Here is a 21906-nt window from a genome sequence, read left to right on the forward strand (position 1 = left end):
GAGGTCGACCTCAAGGATAAAAAGGATAATATCTGATGTCTCTGTATGTGGTAGCTTTTGCCCCATTTGTCAAGTAGTTGTGGTAACGTAATTTTACTCACTCAATAGTCACCAGGTAACGAGAGTAACACGTCCCGAAGGCCACTTCAAGCTTACATGAATAACAGGCCTGAAAAGCATCTCTTCTCCCTAAGTTACAAATATCTAGCCTCGTAACCATATCATCGTGGGGTCCTCGGTATCTCTGCGGTGTTTGGAGTTTTGCCCGCCCGCCTAGTTCATTAGCGCACGCCGGGGAGATTTTACGGGTTTCAGTTGCTAAGGGAAGCCAGTAATCAGAAAGACCGACTGGAAAGGCTAAGAGAAAAAGCTTTTCATTAGAACAGGCCACATACTTAGTAGGACTGGGGCCGATAAGACACCCTTAATTACTTGGCTATATAGAAACATCATGCCCGAGACAAATTTGATTCAATAAGTTACGACTTACTGACCCTGTAGGCGAAGGATAGGTTACAAAGCTAAAGGTAGATTGCTCGGGAATGCTTTTTATAAGTGGGAAAATTTATGTAAATCTTACGTGCCTTTCCTAAGGACACAACATTGGGGTCTGAACCCAAAACGTCTTGAATGTAGGCTAAACACCGTTTCCACCAACAACACGATGCTACAAATTGAATTAAGGATGTTTTCAAATGTCTTAACAAATGGTTGCTTGGTATTGAACCTGATTAACGGAAGTATGTTCCCTCCTCCGAGACAATTATCTTCTATTGAATTGAGTGGTAATGAGCGTATTGTTACGATATGACACTGAAAGAGCTACCGAAATTAACGCCAATGTGTTCAGGTAATGCAGTTACAACAGATAAGTAATGATGTTCAAAACGTTGCTATACACGCTGCTCGAAGACTAGACCGTCAGATGCGTCAGCGCTCCGTCCATGTAGAGAACCGGTTGCAGGCAAGGTACTTTCTGTGTACTTGTAAGTATCTTATCTTTGAATGTATACGGGATGGATATTCTTACAGAAACTGATTTGCTACGACTGCAAGGCTAGAACACAGAACAACAACCGTATGGCGAGTACAAGTGCGTTTAACGCCGGCATCAAACAGTAGGGCCCGGTCACACGTGTGCGTATCTTTAAGTCCGTATGACTTGCGTTTTAATTTTTTTTTATAGTTTAGGTAAAGCGGGGAAAGGTTGTTGTCTACTTTGACCCACTTCTTCGGCCACAAACAAAATGTGTTTCATCTTCCACCGGTAAGAAACACGTTCTTCTCTCCCTTACTGTTACCTTTCTTTTTCTTAGCCGAACAATGTTCAACATGGGGCACTGGGCCTACAGCAAGGCCTTCGTTCTCCTGCATATTGCCATCATGTGGCAAAGCCCGAGTGTGCACGGAATAACTACGCAGGAAGCCGACCAGTTGAAAAGTCAGTAGGTCCACCTTAAACATATATCTAATGCTACGGTCACATTTCCAAACCGGAACGGGAACGGAAAATCAAAATGTATGTCAAGAAATATACACAAATTATGCTCATGATTAATATTTTATATGTCTTTTTTATGTTTTGTTGTCTTTTATATTTCGTTCCTGCAAACTGCCCGACCGTGCCCCGGTATGGAAATGTGACCGTATATTATAGCTTGACTGTACCGGGCGATTTGACACCGCGCTCAACGAATTTCATCGATAAGAAACGAATCTTTTTTAAATGTGAAATGTGTGTGTTTTGTTATCTTCTTAGCCATACTTTTACGTTTTGCATGATATTCCCATTGCAACGTCAATGGTAATACAAAATCCAGTTTAGGACGCAGTGAGGCCGCCAACAGCCCGGGGTCCAGTGAGATAGGGGCTTTAGTTATTCCTAAAGTTCATAAAGTACACACAATCTAATCGTTTATTTCTAGCTGACGTTTCGGTGGCCGGCTGTCACCACCAGAAAACGTCATGCTCTCATTGAAAGTCTTATTTGTAAGAAGGTTCCAATTGCAACTTAAGACGTTCACTACATATAGGTATGCAAAAAAATGTAATGGACCCGTTGACTGTCTTCCCTAAAAGAAGGTACTGACTTTACAACATTCACTGGGTAGACATGAAGTGTAATGGGCTCTTCTTTATAAGAAGATGCTAACTTGACTCTTAACGACATTCACTAGATCTGATGTCAGAGGTGAAGGCGAAGATTGAAGCGGCAAAAGTGGCGGTAGCAGACACCAAGGAGACCCTGGACTCAGGGAGACTTGTCTTCACCACCGCCCCCACGCACGGTAAGATTCTTCAGTGCCATTTCCCTTTTTAACATTCATTTTTGCACAATTTATTGAAGGTCCACCTTTAGCTAAGAACAAGTTATTTCTTCCTGTTGTGTCTACAAACTGTGAATGATTGACAACATTGCTGCATAAACGTTGGTACAGAAACAGCCTCCACCTGAGAAGGGCGCGCCTTGTAAGTGTCATGCGATGCGGGAAAGACACTTCTTTGACATAATTTCAATTCTAGTTCAGGCACCTGGCCCATATATACACACATACATAGAAAAAAAGACCACGTAAACACACAATATAAGATGCCTATAACCTAACTTGTACTACCTTCTAAAAACAAGGTTAACATAGTGTCTCCAGAAGGTACTATAGTGAAATGACTCAGAATGTATGAGTGTCTGGATCATAACATTCTCGGAGCAGAGCAGACGGGAAACGAAAGAGTGTGATAGTTTCCGAAGTCTGGCATCAAATGCATCGAGTCTGTGGTTAGCAAATAAAAAAAAATAGTACTAGACTGCCTACTCACGCCAAACATCAATTTTAGAGCACTGTGGTATGCCATACGTAGTTGAGTGATTAAAGCCCCCCTCTCACTGGACCCGTGGCACGCTGGCAGCATCGCTGCGGCCGATCGAATTGACAAAGCACTCAACGAATTTCGTCGACAGAAAACGAATCTTTTGAAGCTTTGTGTGTTTTGTTGTCTTTCTGGTCATACTTGTACGTTTTGAATGATATTCCCATTATAAAGTCAAGGGTAACACAAATCCAGTTTAGGACGCAGCAACGCCGCCAGCTTGCCGCGGGTCCAGTGAGAGGGGGGTTTAGAGATAATATCGATACGTTCCTCTTCATCCCTCACACAGAGTACACCAGCCTGGGTTGCTGGAGGGATTCCTGGAGTCGCGCCATCCCCATACTTGAGGGGACGGACTCACGGCTAGACGGCTCGTACGGGCAACGTCAGAACGCCATTGAAAAGTGTTTCCAGGTAGCACTTTCCCTCAATTTCCCAATGTTTGCTGTTCAAGCCGGCGGGCAGTGTTTCGGGTCTGCCACCGGGCTGAATACTTACCGTAGGTACGGAGCTTCCACAGGCTGTGCAACGAACGGCAAAGGCGGGGGTTATGCAAATGAAGTCTACCAGATTACAGGTATGATGATTTGATGACGATTTCAATTGTTATTAGATAAATCTACGGGCATGAGAATAGAAGGAAGTTGTATAGAACTAATCAATCTTTGTTTAGGTTCGCAACACTAGTCAAGTGTAGCCTTTTTTGCTTCTGGCACTGTATGTGATATTAACGTTATCAGAACGTTACGTTTGAGTTTCTTTTGACATGCATATTTAGCTTGCCTATAGAGTGTTATTCTTTTTCCCGGGGTTCGAAAACAACTCTACAATACATTAAAATGCAACATCAGCACAACATGACTACGCAATACTAATGCAGTAGTAGTATATATCAGCGTAGAGACTTCGGTCTGGCAGAATCGCCAATTCTACCGGCAGAGTTGCACCATGCGGGCTCTCTGTCGACAGAGTTCGCAATCAGAATGCTATGAATGTGTAACCGTGGTCCCCATTTATAATTCCTGAATGTCAAGTAAATCCAAAGTATCTGGGTCGAAAAGCTCTGTCTTTTTAGGGCATACATTTGAATTTTTGAGACTCCGACCGGGATCTCTACCGGCCTGCAGAAGCGATCGGCGATTCTGCCCGACTACAATTTCTAATGCTTCGGTCACAATTGCGCCGGCGCCGCTGTGTAGTCCCGGGGGTGTAGACCCGAAGTCACAAATTTGTCCCGGTGGCCATGGACTTCCAGGTACCGGGGGGTACCTCCCGGTCTTTGCAAGGTCAGCTCACGCCGGCGTCTATTTGTCACCAGCTCCCGCGTCGATTTTAAGTCCGGGATAAAATGATTCGGGGTCCCGGCCGAAACGTAAGAAATAGCGCAGCAGCCGCAGATCGACATACGGGTCACGCCCGACAGTGCCAAAAAGCAGCCCGTGAACTACCCGGCAGGGCCCCCTTTTCCACTTGGGACCGAAGCATAACCTGAGACATAGAATGTATGTATCACTGTTTTGTCGAATCACTGACAACATTGATACACACCCGTTGATACAGAAATAAGCTCCGACGACGATACAGAAACAGCCTCCGCCTGCGAGGGTCGCACCTTGCAGCTGTCCTGCGATGCGGGAAAGAAGCTCCTGATCGTGGACGCCAACTACGGCCGGACGTCCCCCACCCACACCTGTTCCGGATCCTGCTCCTCCTGTACCACCGACTGCCGAGCAGCCAGCAGCCTGTCTGTTGTGAGGAGCGCCTGCCAGGGCAAACAGCAGTGCACAGTGCAAGCCAGTAGTAGCATTTTCGGCGGAGACCCCTGCCGCAATGTCCACAAGTACTTGGAGGTATCATACCGCTGTATCACAGGTAGGCACATGTAGATTAATACGAGATGTTTTCCGTATCACCCGAGGTCCCAGTCCGACCTCGGGTCGGATTGACCGAAGGCCGGAGAGCGATCCGACCCGAGGGAGGCCGGGGACCGAGGGTGATGCGGATTTCACTGTGTTGTATTATTTCTATATCATATCCACTGGAGAAAACATATTTCGCACCTGGGATCCCACAGAAAGCTTGGTATTTGATCCCCAAACGCTCTCTATTACTTGTACTTACATAACAAAATTATGACCATATGTTCATAGCAAAAGATACGAAACACTGTGGCTGCAGAAAATCACAAAAGAGCCCAATATCTAATTTTCTGTTCATTAAGGTTGTCACTAATTACTTTCTACCAAATATCCTGAAAAGGTCCTGCTCATCACATAACCATGATAGCAAAGGTAAAGCCATGCGTGGATATTTCTAACAAGTTTAATAAACACTAAAACAACAACAAAAGATCCCGAAGCCCTTATTTTCCATCGGTGTTTCCTTGCAGAAAGAAACGTCGCCCTTGGCAAGACAACAACAGCAAGCTCTAGTCCAGCAAACTGGGGACCCGAAAAGGCGGTGGACGGTAACAGAGGGACGAGCGTGTCTTGGTACAGCCAGTGTCTACACACCGACCGGGTGTATCAGCCGTGGTGGAAGGTGGACCTTGATGAAGCATACCCAGTCAATCGGGTCAGCGTCCTGAACAGGGGTGATTGCTGTGGTAAGTTTATTTATTTAATGTCTGCGGATGATTATCTCTATCTAAATTACTTTCAAATAAACGAAAAAAACTGTTATTTACTGTTTCAGATTTCCTGTTTTTAAACTCAGGAACATAAGCACTCATCGAGTTTCAAGGAAAGCTGGAAGGAAGCCAAAATTTATAACATTACATCCCAAACGGCACGAAAACCATATTTTTTATTGTGTTAGATCGTTTGTTCTTTTGAGATCTGACAGTTAATTGATTGTAATGCATTTCCCTGGGCTGTATTTGTAGGAAACCGACTGAGAAACTTTCAGGTGCGAATTGGCGCAAACGAGAACTTCGCCCAGAACGACCAGTGTGGGGAGACGTACACGGCCACGCCGAGAAACGGAGCTACCGTCGTGGTGACCTGTGACCAGCCGATGTCAGGTCGTTACGTATCCATTCAGGTGATGGGACGGTATGAAAACTTACAACTCTGCGAGGTGGAGGTTTTCGCTGAAGTAGGTAAGGAAAATCGTGACTTTTGAGTCATATATGGAAATCTTTATTGACACAACAAAAGTACAGCGACCTTCGTAAGGTCTACCACATCTATACATACAAATAGTCAAGTGGATACAAATGAATTAACCTATGCATAAACGTATATGAATAGGTATGAATAAATCAACATGTTGAGTCCAACGTATCATTTACGCAATTGGTTCAAGACATTCTTTGATATATTGGCCTATTCGTAAATAGTAAGGGCTATCTCCCCCTAGAATACAGTTGAATCCATCTATCGAATGGGATGTGTCATATGGCATATGACATGCATATGACAGTAACGATACAAAGAATTGTAATTCGACCACATGGTAGCCCTGCCCCATCCATGGTCAGCTCGCGTGCCCCACATGACAAGGCTAATGCTTTGGTCCCAATTGCGCCGGTGCCCGTCGGGGGCGTTGTCCCGGCCGGGCCCCGAAGCCACAAAATTGTCCTGATGGACTGCGGGTCCGGGTTCGGGGGGGGGGGGGGTACCTCCCGGTGCTCGCACGACTAGCTCACGACGTCTCTTCGTTACCGGGTGCCGCGTTGAATTTAAGCCCGAGTTATATTGATTCGGGGTCCCGGCCGGGCCCCAAGATAGTCCGGCAGCCGCAGGGTAACGCCCGAAAGTCCAACGGGGCCACGTATAGTCACGCCCGAAAGTGCAAAGAAACCGACCGTTATGACTACTCGGCGGGGCCCCTTTTTCCAATTGGCACCGAAGCATGAATTAAGTTACCCTACGTTATGTCCTTCCCCATCCAAAACTTTGTTATGTCCAACTTGCGATTCAATGCAGTGTTAATTAGTACCTCTATCTTTAAATTTCATCAAGCAGAAGAAGAAGAAGAAACTTGCCGGGTCGGAGATGGGGCAACCTACCGAGGAACAACCTCACACACCAGAACAGGCAAGACGTGTCAGCGCTGGGACAGTCAGACGCCTCATGCACACGACAGGACACCTTCTAACTACAGGTCAGGCGGACTGGAGCAGAACTACTGCCGGAATCCTGACGGCACGGACAACCTTTGGTGCTACACCACGGATATCCGGACAAGATGGGACTACTGTGACGTACCAGTATGTGGTAAGTTCTGATTCTGTACCCTTAAAGGAAACCCAAGCAATATTAGGGAAAATTATCACATTATCAACACATTATCACATCAGTTCAAAAACACTATCACAATGTATGGCGACGTCCATCATGCCAAAATACGACGTCGTTGTGACGTGAGAACTCACTGCATATCGTCGCCAGGGTTTTTGTAGGCTCGCGAAACTAAGGGAATCATCGTACGGCACGTTTTTACGCGGTTTTGAAATGCTCAAAATATGAAGTTATTACGCAAATGTGCGAGATAGTGTTAGTAAATGTAAACCTTAAAGATTTCAGCATTTTTTAAATTTGGGCCTTTTATATATTGCTTTTGTTGCCTTTAAGGGGACACACACCAGTTTATTTTGGGTCTCAATTCGCCGTTGCACACCCTCAAGTCTAGCGACCGTCTCTTCCATGAAATACTTCTGAGCCAAAACAACTGTGTATGGGAATGAAGGATATCCCTCTATAAGAACAATTGAGTTTCAGTTTCTTCAACCTCTCCAATTTCAGTAAATGTTAGGGGGAAAAGCAACTACCAATAGGGGTTTTAGATTCATTATCACTATGCAAATCAGGATTCTCTGTAACTATGGAAACCAGTCATCACAGCCTCCAACACCATAGTGACAGTTCTCAGTCAAGTCAGTGTTAGCACATATGCTTAAATTATCATAGATGTTCCCCATTCTCCTTCAAGTTAGAGGTGTTGGCATCAAGATTCTAGGGCATATCACCTAGCATATCATTCTGCGTACCTTTACCAGGACCTTTGTTGTGTGACAAAGATAATGATTCAGTCCTTACTCGTTCCTCAGGGTAGCCGGATGGAGGACAGCAACACCAACTGCTTCTCCTCTCCATGGCTAGCTTCTACCAGGCTCCGCGGATGGCTGGAAAAATACTAGCACATGTAGCAGAAATTGGCCATATAGAGTGAATAGTATGTTAAGGGAGTCGGTTATGGAGAGAGGGTTCAATAGGCCATCCCAGAGCGGCAAACTGTAACGTTGGTTAACATAAATTCGTGGGGTACTTAAATTCGCCATTTTTAGACACGGCGTATTTTAGGGATATGTGCTAGATGCAAAATCAGTTATAACGCCAGCAATGCAAACCGGATAGACTAACGTATTCAGAACACTGGCTGAAAAGCTTCGATAACCGTGCATTAGAAGTTGGCGGCGTCAAAAACTCTCCGTCCCTTATTGACAGATTCTGAGGGCTTCGTGGGAGAATCACACTACATGGTTGTTTGTTGGTTTATAAGACAAATGTCACATCCGCTTCCTGCTAAACACACTTATTTACAAGACAACATATTACAATCTCTTTTGCTAACCTGCAACTGGATTCTAAGTGTGATCAATCATCAAAGCTCCTCTTTGTTTCTTCAACCTACGGCACGTGTATTTTCCCGTCGCCATACTATTACCCAGAATCCTGTTGTCAAGCAGACGACAAAGGTTTGTGAGGAACACTTTTTTGTCTAAATGTTGCGCGTGATAGTGGACTGTGGACGATATTTTCCTCAAAGTTTGCCCCTAACACAACAAGGAACACATGGACAAAGTAGTATTACCATTTCTACGGCATCCAGCTAACTTTCCATGAATAATGTACACGTTGCCATGACGGTGGATGTCGACTTCCTGATGTGTGTGGTACGGCCGTTTTGTCGTGTATTTATTTTTCTTTGGTCACGTTTATATGACCTTGGCACTCTCTTCAAGTCAAGATGGGCACAACAGCTACTGTATAAAAGCTAATTAGCGGCATACATTAATGACGAATCTTCTCTCCCGGAATAATGTTCGCACCTTTCCAAGAGCACTGTCATTCTGCGTGCGGCGGACGGTAGTTTCAAGTTGAAATATTATCGTGTCAGCAAGACTAGAGAGAAAATCTAACATATATAGCATTGGTGCAAAGGTAATACATGATACTGACAGAATAACAGAAAAAAAGGATGGTTTGTTGTTCTGCCAGATTGAGTTCAATCAACCATTATCGGAAAAATGGCGATTTTATGTTAACCAACGTTACCCCTATAGCAGACTAACTCCTCTTGCATGCTTTTCTGTCTATTTGGCCAGTTTCTACTCTTTCCAGCCGCCTCTGGAGTCTGGTAGCGACTTCTCCATGGCCACAACTGAGAGTGGAAGCAGTAGAAATTGGACTGGGTTGTTAACAATGCAATCCATCGGAGCAAACAGACATCTAGTTGGTGTGTGTGTGTGGGTGTGTGTGTGTGTGTGTGTGTGTGTGTGTGTGTGTAATCTTTGACAAGAACTTTATGTTCGCCAGCATTTCTTTGTTTCCTTCTTTGTGGATTGAAAGTTTAAATTGAAATCAGTTTCACATGATGGTTTATTTTGTCTGTTATTCGTGATGTTCACCGTTCTCAGATCGATTTGTCTATATACCTTACTTAAATCTTGAATGCCTTTTATGAATTCGTACGATTTTGTATAAAAATCTTTTCTGCACCAATTTCGGTGTTTTAAGTAATTTTCGTAGTACTCTAGTTTTAACTAGTCCTGTACAGAGGAATATTGTTTGTTTCTTTAAATTAGCTTGACGTGAAATTTGATAATGTTAGATATCACCATTTTGTACGCAGTTACAACATCTTTGACTTTGCTCAGATTTAACACAAAGGAAAGAAAAACAATTTCTTGACACTCTTTATTTCAATGTGACATTAACTACTGTTTCAGTACTTGTTACTGTATGGAGCACACCACATTCTGATATTTTCACAACAGGTACATGCCCTAAATCATATCTCCATATCATCTTATACAATTATTGAGATGTACTCAACCATCATACATGTCAATATTATTATTATATTATAACATGCTTTTCTGAATTAGTAGCTTGCCCTGTAGCTTGTTGTGGCTTTCATATTGTTTGCAAGTAAAACACAAGGAAAGTGTACATGTGTACCATTTCTTACAAGCAAAAGCATGTGAATCACCATACACATTGTCATGCTGTGAGTTTTATAAGGTCAAATAAAGGCACAACAATAACAATGATCTGATTTCATTCTTGATAAGCTAAAGCATACCACTCATAAGGCTATACAAGCTTCTTGTTATAATGATTACAATTTGAATCCCCCAGCAACCATGTCAAGTACAGCAACGTTCATGTGTGTAACTGATGTATGATCTACTACAACATGGCATAAATGAATAGCCTGTATCCAAAGAGAGAAATACAATCATGGTCTTATAAAACAAAATCACTTTTTTCTGTGTCCAATGCTTTATGTTGGAAAAGGCTAGGAAAGAAATGACACAGCATATTCCTTGGTTAGTAGTCAAAAATCATATTAGAATTGATGAGCAAAATGTACAGATACAAATTTACAACAAAGCCCACTCACTAAGATTTTGCATTTCTAATTGAGCTTGTCAACCTTATACAGTTAGATAGCTAATTTCCATATCACAGATAACAGGTACTAAAAAAACACCACTCGTCCCATAGGACTTTAGTGTCCTATGCACTGTGGATGAGAGTCATTAGTCTTTCCAGCTCAGCCGACCATGACTGGTTTAAAACTGAGCCTTCATTCTGTGTGCAACAGCTAGGGAACTGGAGCGAATGGCCACAACTACATTGTTACTCAATAAATACCTCTGCATGATTCACTTCCTCTTTCTTGTTTCTCTGTAAAATGGGAACATTTGCCAAAAACTTACATGGGGGCCCACTATGTTGTCGTCTTATAAAACATTCATACAAAGTCCTAATCTCTTTCAGTAATTACCGCTGAATGTTTCCAACAAAATCAATGCTAAAAACATTGCCAGGAACCCCCATGTAGACCCTCTTGTCAGACTGGACAGGTTTTTCTGCTGTCCAGTCCAGTTTTTTTCCGCCAACCCTCACTGAATTCCCCTTCTCTCTTCTTGCCTTGACATAATTATGCCTTGGCTTAACAACAGCACTACACTGTAAATTGAGTTAAATTTGTGCACTTAAATTTTGCGGCAAGTGAAAATCAACTATTTGCAGTTATCTTTGAGTTCCCAGTTGACACAATAGTAGTAACACAGTGGAAGACAAAGCATATGTTCATGGTGCTAAAAGTTAAAACACAGTGAAAATTTGCAAGTCTACAGCATATCAGCCATTCACTTGTTCCCTTGCTGGCACACACTGACCTTTGACCCAACCACAAACTTGGCCTCATTCACAATTCTCACAGGTCAAGGGTCACTGCAGGTCAAAGTTCAAATCTAGGATTTGAAGAAATTTAAATATTTTTGATAGTAAAGAGGTTGCCAAACTAGATTTGGTATTAGTGACCGTCAAATTTACACTTGATATGCCTAACAGTGTTTTTTATATTTTTAACATTGACCTTTGACCCTGAGGGTGTAAAAAATGAGGCCTTTATGATGATCATGTGACACACAGGTCAACTGCCCAATCAGGAGGCCTGCTGTCGTATGCTGTTCCTGTGCAGCTTTTTGCTATCCCTGGGGCAGCTGCTGTCTCGGCAAGGACTGACGCTGAGGCACCTGTGGAAAGACAAACCAGATATTCTTTGTTTGTTTGTTTGTTTCTCAAAACCGGTATACTACCTTTAGGCATAACACACTATCATTTTGTACTGTATGTATGCAGGTTATATTCAACTTACCTGCATCATCGTCTGTGGTACTGGCACTGCCTCCGTCACCAGGGGCAACCGCCAGCTCCCCAAGGTCAACGTCCTCACTGAAGGGCTGCTCCAGGAGACGCAGCACCCTCTGTACCTAAGGGACGGTACTGCAGCTATTAGAGCATGGTCTAACACACCAACACCCTCTGTACCTGGAGGAAGGTACTACAGCTATTACAGCAGTCTAACATACCAACACTCTCTGTACCTGGGGGAAGGTACTGCAGCTGTTACAGTATTGTCTCTCTAAATTATCAACTGGTACATAAAAGTACAATTAAGATTCATATTGTTTGCTGTGTACAACATACAGTTTGTAGCAGCATCCTTTTTAGTATCAAATTGAATATGAAAAAATTGGTTAAGTTTTGAAATTGTCTATTTATATCATGACAGGAGTAAGAAATATTTTTTACCATGAAATGCATGACATCCTCCTCAAATGATGCCTAAAATTACTGTAGGTCTAGTATCAAGAAAGAACGAAGGATTTACAATATGACACCCTTACATTCATCGAAATGACCCTTGAAAGGTACTTTGTTCAAGTTTCCTCTTTCTCTTGCCACTATTGCTTTCTGTACATTTATCCACAGCAGAGTATGCTTAAAATATTTAACATTTTTTTCTTTGTTTCAGGTAAGTACATTGATCCATTGGAATTTTTAAAATGATTCTTGACAGACAAATGATTCTTGACAGACACATTTCTAAGAAAAATGTTTCTGTAGTGGCAATTCGGTTTCAAATATTTCATAATGATTTTTATGCATATCCTTTAACCTTCAGCACTCTGTAGTAGCCATTTGGCACCCAATTCCCTATTGGTTATCGAGTTAGGTAGCAGGAAGAGGGTTAAGAACACCACATTACAGAAATGCCCACCTCAGAGAAGTCCCCCTCCTCAGCAGCAGTGATGGCATTTTGTGCTATGTAGTTCCTCAGGATGAACTTGGGGTTGTTGGAGTTCATGGTCGCTACTCTGTCCTTGTTCAGCTGTGGAGACGTTAAACACTGGGTTAGAGTGAGAGGTGTGTTGCAATGGTTAGAACATTGTCATAAAAACAAAGTACATGAAAAAAGGAAGCACATTACCTTGCACATTTAGTACATTGCTTTTATGCAAAGCTTTCTAATGTCTAGCCTACAGCAGAGGGCTTGTGCCTTTCTTTCTATCCATGAGTGTTACTGTAAAGCCAGAAATGTTCGCCATGGGTTTTTTTTCTTCGTTTTTTTGCGGGTAACACTTTTAAAACCACCACAAAAAGCCATTCCATTGTGTGACTGTAGCGCTACTATTATTTCAAATGCAGACTCAAAACCACCGCAAACACTCCATTTTTTTTTCCTACCACAAAATTTAATCCCCGCAAACATTTCTGCATTTACAGTATAACACGTTAACTGTTCCACATACCTCCCCTGACCCTATCCCTCAAGTAATATCTGGCTGTTACCATAACTTTATATATACACATATACAGAATGAAAAGACTCTTTGTACACAACCAAGTGTATACAAAGAGTATTTTTATTCAGTGACTTCACAACCAAGTGTGTACAAAGGGTCTTTTTATTCATTAACTTTTTGTACACACTTGTATTTCATAAATCATGTACTAATTTGTACTGCTGGTTTATAACTCCCACGTGACTATAATTTGATGTCACAGTGTTATATATACACTTTGTACAACCTACATACAGTACTGTACCTGTTCCACATCCCCTGCCCCCTGTCCCTCCAGTGTCAGTCTGGCCGTGTACTTCTCCAGCCACTCTGTCCACTTCTGGACATCAGCAGCCGACTTCTGCTCCTGCGTCAGGTCCTGTCAATCATAGGAAGCAGACATGTTTATAGAGTTTTGCTGATCAAAGCTGTGAAGATAGACCTAGAGACATCTGAACTGTGAGAGATTTGATAACATATCACATCTCCAACATTGCAGCTAGAGCGGGTCAGAGGATTGGAGCTTTGAGGCGAGTTGCCCACAAGCTTAACGCCAAAGGAAGAGCGACAGTCAGCGTTCCCGCCAGGCATCCCTCATTGCGTCTTTGGACGCACTTTTTTTGGAAAAGACGCACTCAGCTGGGCTGAGTGCATCCAAACTAAATTTTGAAGGGAGGCTAATTTCTGTCACAAGTGGAACTAGAATCTTAGAACAACCACTCTTTTAGTAAGAAAGAGGCCTACGATGTACTCCCAGGGCTCTCTGTTACGCATTGTTAGCAGTTCAGGGCCAGGGGCGGAGCACTGCATGCCTTAAAAACATCAAACTCACTCCCGGCGGCCCTGGCCCCAGTGCGAACTTAACATCCCGTCACTTCATCACAGACGTCAGGTGGCCGCCACAGCCTTACCCTACAAGATACACACCAACCAGTGCCCACCAGACTGAAGTTGCTACCTCAGCCATTCACACCCAGACGTACAACACGCTCCAGCCAAGCTATGCCAAGACACACACTTACCAAACCTGTCTCCAGAACTCATACAACTGGCAGGACATCCACACATGCATCAATCAGCACCTGGAATGTGCTCCCAGACAGTGTGGTTGGATACACTAGCACACAGGGCCTTCAATCCATCAAGACCTGTGCCCATTGCTTTCTCTTAAAAAAGCAAGAACACTTGGCAGCTGTGAACCACTGATTTGTCACTGAACTGGATTGCTATATTGACTTTCTGTCATAGCATTCATGATATATAGTGACAATTGTTCACAACAGCATGTTATAGAAAAAAAATAAATACAGCAAAGTTGGGTTAATTCTTGGTTGGCATAGAAATATGTTTAAAAACAACTTCAGTATGCATTCTTTCTTTGGTACTGACCAGAGAAACAAGTATAGTAACCAAGTTTGGTAAAAGATCTGCAACCACAAATTTCTTGAGGTGAGGCAGGACAAACTGTCCTACTGGTATAGACAATGATAACGCTTAACCTTCTCCCTGCCCCCTTAACCAATAGAGATCTGGTAGCCAAACGGTTACTTAAGTGTGTTTAAGGTAATTAAAACGAAATGGCAACCATCTCTGTACGCATTGACACACCCAGTCTAATAGTGACCAAAGTATCCTTACGATCTTTCTTCATTCTACTTTATGATGTTTTCAGCTATGATGGCTTTAAAATCATACATGTGCATTAATGCATATAAGTCTCAACAAATGAACAACATAACCTGAAATGTTCTTACCTTTATTTCCTCCAACTTCTCCATCCTTTCAAACTCCCTCATGATCTTCCCCTGTCCCCCCAGCTGCGTCAGGAGGGACGGGTTGGTGCTTAGCAACAGCATCAGCATCTGCAGTTGCCTAGCAACAGGAGATACAGGTTAAAGAAAGAATGAATCTGTAACATCAAAAACCTTAGCTTTAAGAATTAAAATGGTGACTATCACTCAAGAGCTACCTTGGTCCAAAGTTGACTCAATAGCTACCTTCAAGTTGGTTCAAAGTTGCTAGGTAACAGAGTTCACAGTTGCTAAGTTACAGAGTTCACAGTTGTAGGTAACAGTTCACAAAATTACTAAGTAACAGAGTTCACAGTTGCTTGGTAACAGAGTTCACAGTTGCTAGGTAACAGAGTTCGCAGTTACTAGGTTACAGAGCTCACAGTTGCCAGGTGATAAATTTTAAATTTATGAGGTGACAGAGTTCACAGTTGCTATGTAATCAAGTTCACAGCTGCTATGCAACAGAGTTCACAGTTGCTAGGTAACAGAGATCACAGCTGCTATGCAACACAGTGTTCACAGTTGCTATGCAACAGAGTTCAAAGTTGCTTGTTAACAGTTCACAGTTGTCAGGTGATAAAATTCAAAGTTGCGAGGTAACAGAGTTCAAAGTTGCCAGGTGACAGGGTTCACAGTTGCTATGCAACAGAGTGCATAGTTGCTATGCAACAGAGTTCACAGTTGCTGGGTAACATGTACCTTGGGTCCATCCTGGGTTTACAGGCCTTGATAAGCTCCTGTACAGAACAGCACTGAGACAGCAGGTAGGACTTGGTCTTCTCCAGAGAACTGCAGGGTGAGAGACATTGGCAGATGTAGATGAATAGCAAGTTCTAATTGCTCAATCTTGTTGGCTCTATCATCCACTCATCTCAATCAGTGGGTGTGTTATTCCAAAGGGCAGTCATACTGTCTTGCAGAATCTGACACAGACAGAAGCTGGTGTGTTATGCCAAAGGGTGTTTATACCGGCTACCGGTATACAGGTACAGATAGTTTTTAGAACACTCACTCATATGATTGAATAGAATCCTTTCTTCACTTGCACAAAATCTATCAATGCCCATGTAAATGCATTGACCCATCTGAAAATAAGCTATCAAATTCCAATTCTCTTGTCTATAACATGTATACTAACATGTACATGTATATGAGGATGAATTTACCACCATATTTACATCAACCAACCAGTACCTGTCAAAGTCCTGACATCCTGGGAGTGACAGCTTACTGAGGCCACGCAGGGTGTTGGTGAAATCAGCACCTACAGATGAGAACATCTATTAGTTGCTTTCATCAAATCCTCTAAAGCCTAGGCCTGACAAGTTTATTTTTTTGTATATACTGAGAGTGGACTAAACCGACAGCTTTTGCAGTCATGCCTCATTAAGACAGATGGAGCCACATACATGTAGTTCCTGTTTAGAACTTTTATTTAGCCTATCAGCTTCTTACTAAGAAGTAGCTCCTAGTTCCTAGTTCATAGAGCTATAACTGAACCAAATATGCCAGGACTCACCTGTTTCTGTCATGGTCTGAAGAAGTGCTTCAAAAAGCTCCCTGCACAAAAAAAGAATGTTGAATTATGTTTGCATGTTTAACACCACAGTCTTACTGGTAGGACTACACAACAGAGCCACATTGTACACGTAATTGCTTTCAGCATGGCCCTTTTCAAGAGGAAATCTTATTTTTCCACATACCTAAGTGTTATACATTGTAAAGGAACTAGGAATTGACAATTATCTGGAGAGCTTCTCCAATTGCAATCTTCTTCTTAAAGCTAACTATACAAGACTTTATCCGAGTCTACAACTCAACATGACACTAAGTCTTGGTGAATCTAGTACACTATCATCTTAAAGCCACCAAGAAGGAGAAATGACTGACTTGTCCTCTGCTAGCTCCTTCTTGACCAGTCCTAGTTTCTTCCTCATCTTGCTGAGGTAGTGCTCCGAGAACTTCTGGTCGAACTCCTCCAGCACAGGTTTGGAGTAGACGGTGGGCAGGGCCTCAGAGATGGCCTCCGCAAACTTCTCACAGTTCCACTTACACATCTCAGGCTGGTTTCTGTAGGAGTACCTGCCTCCATCATCTATAGAGAAGGGAGAGAGGGGATGAGTAGACAAATGGATGGATTTGTGAATCACTGAATGAATGAATTAGATAAATGAATCAGTAGATAGATGAATAAAAGAGTGAATGAAGCCATGGATAAATGGAATGAATGAGTATAAGAATGGATAAATAAGTGAATTGATATAAATGAATGGATGAAGAGTGAATGAATGAATGGGCATGGATGGATGAATTAATTAATGGATGGATTAATGAATGAGTGAGTGAGTGAATGAATGGATGGATGAATGAATGAAAGAGTGAATGAATACATGAATAGAGTGTTAGAGTGAGTGAGTGAGTAAGTGAGTGGAAAGAATGACTGAGGTCAACATACCAGATTCTATCAGACATAGTGTACTTATTTGAACATAAGCAAATAAACAAAATAAACAATAAGTAAACAAAATAAACCTGACAACTCAGCACTGAGTTGGTCTTACCTGAGCCATTACAGATGTTGTCAGCATCATATCTGTCCAAGAAACCGAAGGGTCCGTAGTCGATGGTCAGGCCCAGGATACTCATGTTGTCTGTGTTCAGCACACTGGAATAAAAAAAAGGAGTTTTAAGATGACTCATTCTTATAATGCCATACAAGTTCAAAAATTTGCTAATAATCAAAGAACACAATATTTGTAACAAGGAAGCAAGTCGTAAATAATAGTTGCAGCACAGAAATAGAATTGACAACTCACAGGAAAATAAGCGTACACCTAAAACTAAAAGACTGCTTGCCAAGTACATGTGTATAAGCAAGTAAGCAGCCAAGCTTTCATAACATGTCAGGTTTTTTAACCTTTAGCACACTGAAGTAGCTATTTGGAACCCAATTCCATATTGGTTACAGAGTTAGGCAGCAGGGAAAATGTTGATACAGTCTCCTCAGTTCTTTTCAGTAGCCTAGGCTGGAACATTTGTCTCTTTCTTAGCAACCTACAACATTGCAGACAGTCTTTAGGACAACTGCTATACAAATACTGAAAATGAGATGGCTAGAGGGCAACATGAATTCCAGCAAGAAGGTTCAATCAAAACCTCCTTGGTTCCAGCTATAGTTTTTGAAAGAATCACTATCTGTGCCATCCTGTGGACAACCTCCCTGAAGCTACAGTTTACAGTAGACTTACCCGTGACAGAAACCCACACACTGCCATTCTGCCACCAGCCGTGCCGTCCTGTGGACAACCTCCCTGAAGAAGGCTGTGTATTGTTCCTCACTGTTGTCAGGATGGGCCTCCTGAATCTGAGATTGAAAGTTATCCATAAAATATCCATAAAAACACCAGTGGCATCAATATCACTTATTACAATTACAAACAGGAACTGAGCCATACTCAATATTGTTGGCATTAACATGTCTTCTCACCTCTGGGAAAAACGTCTTGATAGCATAGTCCAACATGGTGATCAGGATATCATTTCTCCCAACACTGGGGCCCTTCCGTCCTGTTGTTTCATCGGTGGGCTTGAAGATTTCAAATGATCCAAATCTGGAAATAAAAACCATAAAAAACAGATCATTTATTAAAAAAGAACACCAAGATTTAACCTTGATAAAGACACAGAATCTTATATTTGCTATATCACTATACCGTGTCTCTTCTTAAATATATAAACATAATCTTCCAGTGGTGGGATTGTAAACATATATAAGTCATGTAATATTAAGGCCAAGCTAGTGCTCCAAGTGGTATGCAAAATGTGATTTTATTCCAGCAATTCTTTTAACCTTCAGCACACTTAAGTAGACATTTGGCACCCGATTCCCTATTGGTTACAGAGTTAGGCAGCAGGAAGAAGGTTAAACATTAAACATCTTACAGTCAAACCTGTACTAGTGACCGATTCTCTACACCTGGCCATTGATATAGTCAAACCTGTACAAGTGCCCACCTCTGCATAAGGACCACCTGGACAATGTGACCACTTTTTGGTGATCCATTAGATAATTTTTCCTTTTGACACAGAATCTTGTCTACAGTGACCATTCGTCCACATAGACCAGACTCTGATCCTGAGTGGTCTTCAATGGGAAGTTTTGACTATACAATATATATAACGATTCACTACTACATGTATGCCGAGTTTTCCTACCTGAGAAAGGTTTGTGCGATCCTGAGTACAATGGTACAGCGTTCATAGGAGGCATTTCCGTTGTAGTAGACATCTCTCAGTACCTTACTGTCAGAAGTCACACAGCTGCCAGCTGTACAATAACAGATCATTGATCAGCTCTATAATGGCTTTTCCTTCAATATTTGAAAAACATTCTATGTACAATGTATTTGCATTGAGAAATAGTCTTGCATCTGTTAGAAAATATTGTAGCAGATATTCTAAGTATCATATACTTTATATAAACATTTTTCACATTGTAAAACATTTTAGCTTACAACTAACAAACAGTAAAAATGTTCTACGAGCTGACCTCTTGTTGTTGGTACTCCTAAGTGATGCATAGCCTGCAAGAGAAGAAACCTTGTTATACATGACATTCAACCAATTCAATTCATTCAGATTCTAGTAAGTATACACCTAACTACGCCAAGAATGTCATATCTTTTCATTGCCTGACAAGGTGATTAACATACTTAAGGTTAAAACACAGACTATCATTTTATGCTTAAAGATATGTCTTTGAAAATTTCCCCTCAAAAGAGCCATCCATTATATACAACGATACTGTTCAATATTCTAAGTCCATGTACAAACCACAAAGCAATTGGGCAATCTAACAAAACTGATCCTAATAGATCCTAATTCCACGGAGCAGCCGGCCTTTCTACAAAACCCTGCGCTGGAGAAACATTATAATTTTGCTTTCCTACATCTGCTTGGAGATTAAACAAAACCACACTTCATCCCGTTCTTACCTCACTGCAGAGGAACTCCCTGATGCTTGAGCGGAGGACCTTCCTGCCGTCAGCTGTCCGGGAGAACGGGGTGGGCCCCGCCCCCTTCAGCTGGAACTCCCATCTCTCTCCTGACTTGTTCACTACTTCACCCAGGTACCTGTATCAACAGTGGTACATCAAGGGTACTGCTGTGTATTGTGGTACCATGGACCTAGACAAAAAGCAGGAATATACAGCTCTCTCCCTAAAATAGGATCCTATTTTAACCTCCTTGCCCTGACTGACTATGACAACCTTCTTGCCTTGTTCACCCCTTCACCCAAGTACCTGTACACGTACAGTGGTACATCATAGCTACTGCTGTAATGTGGAACAGTAGTACAGAGTTACATACGTATGCTTTAACTCTATTGTCTTGCTCTTAACCAGAGATGTACATGTATTTTGATGGGAGGGACGGATGTATGAATCAGTGAATAAAGGAAAGAGTGAGGAAGGAAGGAAGGAAATAATTTATCATCCCTTAATTGATAGAATATAAGATAACTTACATGGCTGCACCATCTCCCAGTTGACCAGAGAAGTGTCCAAACTGATGCCCACAGTAGCAGTGCGCTGCAGTCTCAGACCCCGGCAGCAGTTTGTTACCAGAGAAATGCTCGGCAAACTCCGCCCTCGTCAGCTCTGATGCCGGCAGGTCCAACAGCTGTAGTGCCTGGGCTGAGAAGGCTACAGTCTGGGGGTTTCTCACTGGTGTAGGGCTTACCTGGGGAAAGCAACGTGTCTTTGATTACCTTTGCCAAGAAGGTTATGTTTTCGGTTTTGCTTTGGGAGAGTGGATGTAAAAAGCTTAACTTGAGCAGCTATGGATGGACCTTTATCATGGTATAAGCCCATTCGTAGATTCGAGTACGAAGGTGCAGTGTCAAAGGTAAAGGCCCCGTCTGGGCATTGTTATGCAAATCTGGACAATGTCAAGATGAGAACTGTTTACAAGCCAGGAGCCCTCACCTTTGACACTACACATGCGTACTCAAATCTACGAATGGGCTTATTTGGTATTTGGTACCTGGATAGGTGTCGGAGAGACAATGATCAAGTTTGAGAATGGGCCTCCTGGCGGCTTCCTACGGTACTGCAGTGGAACTTGTATAATGTATGATTGTGTGTTTGTATGATAGCATCATAACTTGAGACGTTGTGGATGAATTCTCATTCTTTTGATCAAATGGATAGAAATGTGAACAGCTTTGAGCGTCATATTGTGAACAATCCATGATAAAGTGACGTTCATCTTCAATCTTATTTGGACAGAATGGCCAAAAAAAAACTTTAGCAAATGCGCAGCAGTGGTTTTACTAGAGTAGTAGAGTGCATGTACTATTTACATGTGCAGCTGGCAGACGGTATTAAACAACACTATATTGAACTTTCTGCAACAACACAGGGTCTAAAATTTGCCCTCACCTTAGAGAAGCAGGCCCCCTGTACCTGCCGCGGTACATTCTCCTCGGTACTGTCGATCGGCAGCGAGCGGAGAACCAGGTTGTCAAAATTCAGAGTTTCCAGAGTCGCCATTTCGCCCCTCCCCCTTCGGAAAAACTTTCTCTTGGAAGCTTTGAGTCCCGTTTCTGCCGCTGGACCGCTACAGAAATGGTTAACTTGAACAGGGATGCAAGCTAGAGCTGTTGTTGACCTTGGCGTTGCACATGTAAGCTGTTTTTCGACTAAATACTTTGCAAAACGCAACATCCGACCGGTCACTCGAGTTCAAGAGGTTAAAGGTCAAAGATTGCGTAACAAAAGTAGGCACAGATCACTATAGCTACGTGCAAATGGTAACGTTTTTGTTAGACAATATTTTAAAGCTTTGTTTACGAAAATTACTTGAAAAGTTAAT

General features: G+C 42.3%; 2 protein-coding genes across 2 annotated transcripts; one reads left to right on the forward strand and one right to left on the reverse strand.

Moving 5' to 3' along the window:
- The first annotated feature begins 941 nt into the window (after positions 1-941).
- LOC136445902 (uncharacterized) lies at positions 942-10144 on the forward strand. Its single transcript, XM_066444125.1, has 9 exons — positions 942-986; positions 1317-1441; positions 2178-2288; positions 3158-3445; positions 4429-4740; positions 5258-5473; positions 5753-5968; positions 6837-7088; positions 7922-10144. Exons 2-9 carry the CDS (start codon positions 1324-1326, stop codon positions 7924-7926), a joined length of 1518 nt encoding a protein of 505 aa, XP_066300222.1. The 5' UTR covers positions 942-986; positions 1317-1323; the 3' UTR covers positions 7927-10144.
- Positions 9775-21801, reverse strand: LOC136445901 (protein adenylyltransferase SelO, mitochondrial-like). The gene is made up of 17 exons (XM_066444124.1): positions 21474-21801; positions 20558-20772; positions 20025-20163; positions 19580-19613; positions 19246-19357; positions 18518-18641; positions 18279-18394; positions 17592-17695; positions 16921-17125; positions 16550-16590; positions 16225-16294; positions 15730-15819; positions 14992-15109; positions 13503-13616; positions 12673-12783; positions 11767-11881; positions 9775-11644 (listed from the first exon to the last, which is right to left on the reverse strand). The coding sequence occupies exons 1-17, from the start codon at positions 21756-21758 to the stop codon at positions 11526-11528; spliced, it is 2112 nt and encodes a 703-aa protein (XP_066300221.1). The 5' UTR covers positions 21759-21801; the 3' UTR covers positions 9775-11525.
- Between the last annotated feature and the right edge of the window lie 105 nt (positions 21802-21906).

The sequence above is a fragment of the Branchiostoma lanceolatum genome, chromosome 12 (assembly GCF_035083965.1).
Source record: "Branchiostoma lanceolatum isolate klBraLanc5 chromosome 12, klBraLanc5.hap2, whole genome shotgun sequence".
NCBI classification, from domain to species: domain Eukaryota; kingdom Metazoa; phylum Chordata; class Leptocardii; order Amphioxiformes; family Branchiostomatidae; genus Branchiostoma; species Branchiostoma lanceolatum.